Source organism: Arachis hypogaea, chromosome 6 (genome assembly GCF_003086295.3).
Source record: "Arachis hypogaea cultivar Tifrunner chromosome 6, arahy.Tifrunner.gnm2.J5K5, whole genome shotgun sequence".
NCBI lineage: Eukaryota > Viridiplantae > Streptophyta > Magnoliopsida > Fabales > Fabaceae > Arachis > Arachis hypogaea.
Window position 1 is genome coordinate 101,783,402 of NC_092041.1, and position 8,806 is coordinate 101,792,207.

The 8,806-nt window shown below is 33.2% G+C and overlaps 1 protein-coding gene across 2 annotated transcripts; it reads left to right on the forward strand.

Annotated features, from left to right (window-relative positions):
* The first annotated feature begins 368 nt into the window (after positions 1-368).
* LOC112697180 (teosinte glume architecture 1) lies at positions 369-3,525 on the forward strand. Of its 2 annotated transcripts, none has more exons than XM_025750251.3 (4): positions 369-482; positions 1,134-1,597; positions 1,938-2,074; positions 2,771-3,525. In XM_025750251.3, the coding sequence occupies exons 2-4, from the start codon at positions 1,239-1,241 to the stop codon at positions 3,313-3,315; spliced, it is 1,041 nt and encodes a 346-aa protein (XP_025606036.1). In that variant the 5' UTR covers positions 369-482; positions 1,134-1,238; the 3' UTR covers positions 3,316-3,525. The 2 variants fall into 2 exon arrangements, with proteins under 2 accessions (XP_025606036.1, XP_025606035.1); XM_025750250.3 differs by having other exon boundaries at positions 417-569.
* Positions 3,526-8,806: the final 5,281 nt, after the last annotated feature.

Genomic DNA, 8,806 nt, shown 5'->3' on the forward strand with positions numbered 1-8,806 from the left:
TAAATATATAAATACTGATTTGACCTTTGATTTATAATGTGTATATAATATTTTTGTTTTTTTAAAAAGGTTTTTATTAGTAATGTTTTAGAAAATATGACAAATGTTAACTAAATTTAAAAATTAAATTGATTAACTAATAAAAACCAATCTCGTAGAGAAAATTGAGATTTTACTTGAAATCGAAAAAATAAATTAAGAACTTAAAACATAAAATTTTAACAAGATTTAAATCGTAAAATCGTGAGACTTAATACAAATTTTGTAAAATTAATAAACTTATTTAAAATTATAATATTAAAAGATTTTAAGAGTTAAATCGATACTATCATAAAAACCAAATTTAGTGTGATCTTGGAAAACAAAGAAACAGATCTCACTGTTCTCCAGGAATAATTTTGATGAGGCAAGAGCAAAGTAGTTAATTAATTTAGGTTCAGCCTCTTCCTTACCCCATCCACCTCTCATTGAATTTTGAGTTGGTAAGCTAATCTTCAACACAAGTCCTCTCTGCTTATCTACTCCAAACATGCCTTCTGTGCCTCTCAATCTGTTCAAACTTGGGAGATGTAAGTTTTAAAAGCAAAAAACTATGTAGGTGGAGTTGGTCATGAAGAGCTACAAACTTTTTTTATAATTATTATTGTTATTATTACTTTTTTCTATCACAGAAAACAACAAAATCCTTAAAAATTGACATTAATTTCTTTTCAACACCCCTCTCTCTTGAAGGCCAACTTGCTTTGAGCTTGAGGTGACATTAATCATGTTTGTGGTCACTACTTTCAGGATGATCTAATCTTCCAATACTTTCCCTTTTATTTTATTTTCTTAATTTGTTTTTCTTTTCTCATTTGATTGATTATTTTAGATAATGCATATATGACATGTATTGAAAATAAAAGAAAAAATTGGGGACATGAGTATTTATTCTCTTGGCTTCCTTTGAGAACCCAATTCACAATCCTCTTTGTTCTTTTTCTTTATTTATTTGTTTTTTTTGTTCATTGACCCACTTTCTTCTTATCTTTGGTTTTTCCTTCCTCCATAAAAGTCAAAGCCTTGTTCTGCTTTTCCTTGTGTGTAATGACTAATGAGTTCTGATTCCTGTTTGAGAGTATTTTTCTTTTCAGGTTTGGAATCTTAGAAAAATATTAAAGAAGATATAAAGGAAGAAAGCATCATAGTGTGTGTGTGTGTGTGGAAGCAAAGTGGTGTTGTTGCTGGTGGCTAAAGCCATGGATTGGGATTGGAAAGAGTTTGCTTGGGATGCATCTGAGTTGGACCCCTCTCACAAGAATAGTAACAGTGAAGAAGCTTCTTCAGTTGATTTGCGCCTGGCCGGTGAGGCCTCTGATTTGGAAAAGAAAGAAGAAGAATCATCAATAAGAACTGTGTCGTCTTCGTCGTCGTCGGCAAAGAGATCCCGTTTGCAAAATGGGCCACAGAATTTGTCTTGTTTGGTTGATGGATGCAGCTTTGATCTTAGTGATTGCAGGGAGTATCATAGGCGTCACAGGGTCTGCGAGAAGCACTCCAAAACCCCGGTTGTGTTGGTTGGGGGAAAGCAGCAGAGGTTTTGCCAACAATGCAGCAGGTATGGAAATTGAAGTTGAAAATGAAATTAGTAACTCATTGGTTGGGAATTTGTTCAATTGTGTTTGTTTTGGTGATGAGGTTCATAGTTGAGAGTCTCTAAATGATTTAACAAGTCTGACTAAATTGTCATTTAATGGCTCTCTGCTATCAATTTTATATGAAGTTGACTACAACTGAGTTTCTACTGTTTGTTTTAGATAGTTTGAAGTGGGATATGGTTTATCATTGGGGTGTTTTGGAGTACTTTGATTCAAGTAACTGACTGAAACTGGTAGGATAAGGCTTTGTTTGATTGTTTGGTTGTTGTTGCTGTGTTGGTGCCAATTTTGTTGTTGTAGGTTTCATTCACTTGGGGAGTTTGATGAGGTTAAGAGGAGTTGCCGGAAGCGTCTTGATGGGCATAATAGGCGCCGGAGGAAACCTCAGCCGCCATCTTTCCTCATGAGTTCTGAGAAGTTCATGTACAATTACAAAGGTTTGTGTGTGGTATCTCCTAGATTATTCCAACTTAGCTGCCTTTCTGTTCTGTGTTTTGATCTTTAACTTAATGATTGTGTAAAAAATGAGATGAAAAGATGGAACTAGCAGAAGATAGTCAAGAGTTGTTTTGTTACCTTAATAGAGAATTAGAAAGAAACAAGAAATCTTGGTCATCTCACTCATTTCCTTATTTAGTTCTACGCTGGTTAGTGATATGAAGCTATTACACTAGAATTAAAATTTGGTGCTCAGCATAAACAATTTAAAACCTTTTGCTAAACTGAAGTAAATGCTAGGATTAGTATTGATCATAACTGTTGGGTACATCCGATGATAAAATTCAAGTAATTATCCGTTCTGAAGAAACATGAGGGCAGAATGTGAAACTTCTTTTATACTCTCTCCGTTTTAAAATAAGTTTTTCTTTCATTTTGTTGGTTCCCTAAAAAATTAATGTATCTAGATAACTCTCTTTGGTTAGATACATTGATTTTTCAATGAATCCAAAAAGTGAAAGAGACACTTCTTCTGAAATGGAGTAGTTTTCAAATGGGGTTCAATTATTGGTCTTAAATAGTCATTCAGTGTCAATGTATCAAAATTAAAATAATTATATAATATTTTGCCAATATTTCTTTCCTTTCATAAGTGTCTAATTGTGGCAGTGTCTTTTTCCTTTGTACAACTTTAGGACCTAGGATCCTGCATTTTGGTAACCCTCAACCGTATGCAAACCCTATTGTGAGAAACATGTGGCCTGCTGCATCCATATCCGGAGCCAAAGCTGAGTATGATCATCACCGGTTTCTATATCGAATCGACAAGCACAGGCAGGACAAGGAGCTTCTTCTCTGGCAAGATAATGTTCCAAAATCATTCAATGAATCCACAGCAATGCCGGGAACTCCAATCCACCAGCCTATCTGTGGCAGCACCATTGCCCCATCAACAACTGCAAAGCTCGGCCTTAAGAAGCCGCTGCCTTCTGATGGCAAACCTGGGTGTTTTGATGCAGGTTGTGCTCTCTATCTTCTGTCAACAATACAAACACAAACACAGTCTCCGTCCTCAGGGACCGAGCAATTCGATGCTGCGGTTGATAAGCCTGGTAGCCATCAAGTATTAGTTCTTGATGCTAACACAACCAACCTTCATTGCAATGGGATGCTGCAAATGGGACATGATGGATTGGTTGAAAATGGTGACTCACTTGCACTTCCATTTTTTTGGGAGTAGCTAAGGTTGATGAGTGGTTACACCTTATATCTGTCTTCTTTGGGGGAATTTTAATGGAATATTTGGTATTGGAAACATATACATTTTTATCTCTGTAATCCGACAACAAAGCTAGAACTTGTTGAAGCTTTTTGTTGGTTCCAGAAGATTCTTACTGAGATAACACTCTCAGTTGTTATGAAACCAATTTGAACTGGGGGTTCATTTTTATTTGTTGGTTTATGACTTGTTTTATGGAACTTTTCATTATGGATAATGCTATGGAGATAAAAAACAGTCGAAACTTGCCTTATTTGCATTCATTAATTGTCGCAACAATTAATAAATGTTAAATAAGGTAAATTATGGTTGTTTTTGGTTGATTTTATTTGGTTACCAAACATTTCCGTTCATTATTAATAGCAGCCCTAAATTAATGGATAACTCCACCGAATAGATTTGGTTAGCCATTTGCCATTTCTCATAGGTAAATGTGAGGGATTTTTTAAATAAATAAATTAAATTTTATATTCACATTTATATGCTTTTAACATATTAGATCTCTTTTCACTCTCTTTACTTATTTTGTTATTGTAAACGAGATAAATAACACAATTTATCTTCTTTATAAACAAAATATGTGAAATAATTATATTTATACAATTTAAAATTTATTACCATCTCACGTTTTATATATTTAAGTTATTTTTTTAAAATTTTATGTAAAATTTTGATTTTCTTCGCTTTGTTAGTTATAATTATGTTTATCGTTAGAGATAGCGAAAAATTCATACCCAGAGATACTTGTAAGAATTGGGATAAAGAAATTAATGAAAATCTACAAAATTTTTATGGAAACAGAAATTCATTCTCGCAAATAAATGAGACGAGATGAAAATTGAGGTATTCGCTCTAGGAAAATGGGAATGGATCTTTTCAATTTTTTTTAACAATTGAGGGAGTAAAGTGTAATTTTCTACCATTATTTTTATAAGTGGAACTAAAAATAAATATGAGAAAGAACAATAAAAAATTAAAAATCACACTTTACACTCTCAATTTCTTTTAACAATTGAGAGGATCCATTCCCTAGAAAAACCCACAAAATTTATACAAAATTAAATTTACTTAAGTGCCTTATATATATATAAAGTTAATTCATTTTATTTTAATTTATATTTTAAAAATTTTATATTTGTATTATTATGTTAAATTTTTGTTTAAATTATATTTGATTTAATAAATTTAATTTAGTTGTATTGGATTTTATTGTGATTTTGTTAATTTTTGTAATTTAAAATTTAAATAATTGAAAGAGTAAAGTATGATCCCTTATTATTAATTTTATAAATGAAATTAAAAATAAAGATAAAAAGAGAATAATGAAAAATTAGAAATCACACTTAATCTTTTTAATTTTTTTAACAATTAAAAAAGTAAAGTGTGATCTTCTACTATTAATTTTATAAATTTTATAAGTGAGATTAAGAATAAATATGAAAAAAACAATAAAATCATACTTTACACTTTTAATTTTTTTAACAATTGAAAAGATCCATTCTCTATCACCGTCCCTTTATTTTACCGCTTATCTCTTTCTAACTGGGATTTGGGGAGCGGAATTAAAAGAAGTATGAATTAGAATAATCAAAGAACTACGATCTTACTTCCGCATATATTGGCAAATTTATTGCGTTACAAAATGTTGGTTCCTGGTTTGAAAAATAAAAAAATAAATAGATAACATATTATATAACTTAGCATATAACCTAGACTAATGATTGCAATTGTCAATCTAGGGGAAAAAGAAGTTGAAAGATATTCATACAAGTACGGTTTATGTGAACACATTGATCTGTAAACTAAGCTTAAATCAATTACAATGGCGTCAGGCTCCCTCATTCTCTCCGTATATAGATGAGAAAGTACCAAAATATACTTTTAAATTGTTAATTTTCTGGCATAAATATTTTAAAATTCGTTTAAGAGTAGAAATATTTTTAAAATATTTTAAAGAACAATTTATCTAAATAAATAAATTCGATGAAACTTTTACTCAAATACACAAAATAGATATTCCTTACATACATGTGCATTTTCACACTTCTATGTAAACCGTGAGAAGCTACCACGGTTTCTGATTTTAACATAAACCATGGCAGCTAGCAACGGATTATGAGGTGCGTGGTTTGTGTGTAAACCGTGGCAAGCTCCAACAGTTTACGAAGGGAGAAAGCGAAGCATAAACCGTGGCAAATTCCCACGGTTTATGAAGAGTGCGAAGTGAACGTAAACCGCTATGGGTTACCACGGTTTACGTGTGAGGGTCTATAAATACATAATCCGCTGAAGCTTCTGACGGATCATTTGTGACACAAAGTAAATTTTGAGGGTTGTTGGTTTGAGAGAATATCTGGAAAGTAAAGAAGGTTGGAAAGAGGTTTGGTTGGTGGAGCATGGAGGATGAGGATCGCTTGTACCAACTAAATGGCGTCGCTCACGTGGCTGGATACATCGACGCCGAGGTTAGTTATTATTATTAATATTCTTATTATTACTATTTATATAAATATTGATATTATTATGGTTGTTGTTAGTAGAATTATTTTTTTACATTTAATTTTTGTTGTTATTCTGAGTGCATAGTATTAGTAATTTTATTGTTATTATTATTATTATTGTCTTCTTTTTTGATAATGGTAGTTATTATTGTTACTCTTAGATTTTGTTAGTATTGGACCGCTTATTATTATAATTATTGTTATTGCTATAATAAGGGAATTAAGAAAACCAATGTGAGACTTGTAATAATTTTTTATAAATTACGTCTGATGTTATTAGTAATGGTCGTATGTTGAGGGATTTTGTTGCCCACATTTTGCAGCCTGCTAGGGTGATTAGCGGCGTTAGGAGACAACAGAATATGCCCTTACACGACCGGATCATACCCTACCTGGAGACGGCGGGCTTGTATCATTTGGCTAGGCTGAACAGCCAGTGGTTCTGGGTTGATGAGCCTCTCCTTAGCGCATTTATTGAGCGGTGGCGTCCTGAGACGCACACCTTCCATATGCCCTTTGGTGAGTGTAGTATTACTTTGCAAGATGTGGCATATCAGCTGGGTTTGCCGATCGAGGGTGAGCCCGTCAGCGGGTGCCTGACTGAGTTTGAGAATCTGATGGAGCACGGTAGACCAGCATGGGTGTGGTTCCGCGAATTGTTTGGGGAGTTACCTCCGCAGAGTAAAGTAAAGCAGATGACAATGTGCTACACATGGTTCCATGAGAGGTTCCAGGTTCTCCCAGCAGATGCTACTGATGAGACCGTGTAACACCCTAACTTTTAGCACCTCATGATCGTACTAAAAGTTTGAGTGCTACTTACCTCTAAACCTTTTTATCATATACTATCTTTATTTTATATTGAGCCTTCGCGAATACGAACCGAAACTTTAATTAAGAAAACGAAAAGAGACTTTATTTTACGCCACTAAATCACAAAAGTATATATATTCACATAGTATTAAATATATAAACTTATTTCAAGATTCCCAAAAACAAATCCTGCCCCTCTAAAAACTCTAACTAACAAGGCGAGGGGAAAACAAATCCTAACAACTCAACTTATAAACATATTCCTCTGTGCTCTCGTAACTTGACAATGAGCCTTTGTACCTGTAGCTGAAAGGGGTGGAGATAGGGGGTAAGAATTGGGAAGTTCTTAGTAGGGTCGGGGTTAGAAGTTAAGTTCATTTTGCCATTATTAACCAACCGCAACTAACAACAAAACACTTATAAGTATGAATAATAAAAGAACTCAGAAGTCAATCAGTCACGCAGCACACACACACAATCACAGAGTTACACAGCACAGAGATATGCGCAAACAAGTATGATGCATGTCTATTCCTATCGCAGGTAATGAGCTCATTTGTCGGTTTCGACCCGCACCCGACGCAATCCGACCCGCAAGTCAGATAAGGCATTCCAGCGGCATAACCTCTGCAAGTTTCCACTTCTTGCAGGCGCTGATTCTCCAGCTGAAGTATGCCGAACATGACCTCTGCAAGTACTTGCAGGCGCTGATTCTCTAATTGAAGCATGTGCCACTTTCTCCTGGAAGCTGTTCCATACACACGGGCGTCCCCGCACAATCATTCAAAAACAAAGCCCACGGCTTAACACTTTCACATCGGCACCATAACTATTTACTTTCCGTCACCCTCTCGTGACCTTTCAATCATTCACATAAGTACACGTGCCGATTTATCTTCTCTTTTTCTTTTAAAACTAAAACCACATCTTTATGCCATTCTCCAAAATCTTTAAAACAATTAATAATCCAACCGACTCCAGCAGCAAAAATATTTCTTTAATAATTCAAAATCAGTTAATATATTTCTTAAAATTTTTGAAAATTCCATTTCTTATTCCCAAAATAATCAAAGCATCCCACCTAGTTGTTCATACATAACTGAATCAAAATCTCAAACAAACAACAATAATTCAACAATAATTTAACATAAACTCATTTAAATTCACGCAATAATCAGCTAAATCAACATTCACTTATCAAACTCACATTTAATTATTATAAAGTTACCAAACCCTACCTCCATACGAAATCAAACTAACAGGACCTCCAGAAAAGTTTTCTGACCGAACTACTGAAGGAGAAAGCGTCAGAAATCGTTTGTGCTTTCTAGAACTCCAGTTAACCAAACTCAAAGAGAAGAGGAGCTACGTCACCGTCAACTTCCACCGAACAAAAATAACGCCAACATATAGAGGAGAAAGATACGAACATTTTTACTGGATTAGATTTTTCGTTAGAGTTACGAATCTCAAGAAATCGAAATAAAAAATTCGATGGGGTTACGGTTTTCTTTCTTGCATGCTTCGGCCTTCCCTTTCCTTATTTCTTTTCTTATGAGTTCAATGATGAAAGGAACAAATATGGGATAAAGATGTTTTGATGATTGAATGAAATGGATTATGTGTCTTGATTATATATATTAATATCTGCATGTATGCCACGTTTGGCCTTACTTCCATAAGGTTAAGTAATATAATTAATATATATATATATATATATATATATATATATATATATATATATATATATATATATATATGCTTGTAACCGAGTTTCAATTTCAATTCATATGTATATATATACATATATACATAAGCCACAACGTGGCTTGTCTTTCTTTTCGTTTTTCCCTTAATGGTTTTCAGGGAAACTAAATGATAGCTAGGATAATATTATAATAATAATAATATAATAATAATAATAGTAATAATAATAATAATAGTAATAATAAATTTTGTCTAATCAAAATAATTTTCTTAAAAATTACGTCTTAATATAATACAAATAATTTGTAAATAGTCAATTATTTAATTTATAAAAATTTGGAGTCTTACAGACCGTACGTATATACGCCCGTGCTTATATTCTGATGCTATTGTCGTCTCAGCTGTTTGCGGACAAAAATGCAAACCAGGTC

Bases quoted from the DNA above. Each gene is read 5' to 3' on its own strand.
- LOC112697180 (XM_025750251.3), top strand. From the start codon at position 1,239: ATGGATTGGGATTGGAAAGAGTTTGCTTGGGATGCATCTGAGTTGGAC. The intron at 1,598-1,937 runs GTATGGAAATTG...TTGTTGTTGTAG, and splicing joins TTTTGCCAACAATGCAGCAG to GTTTCATTCACTTGGGGAGT. The intron at 2,075-2,770 runs GTTTGTGTGTGG...GTACAACTTTAG, and splicing joins GTTCATGTACAATTACAAAG to GACCTAGGATCCTGCATTTT.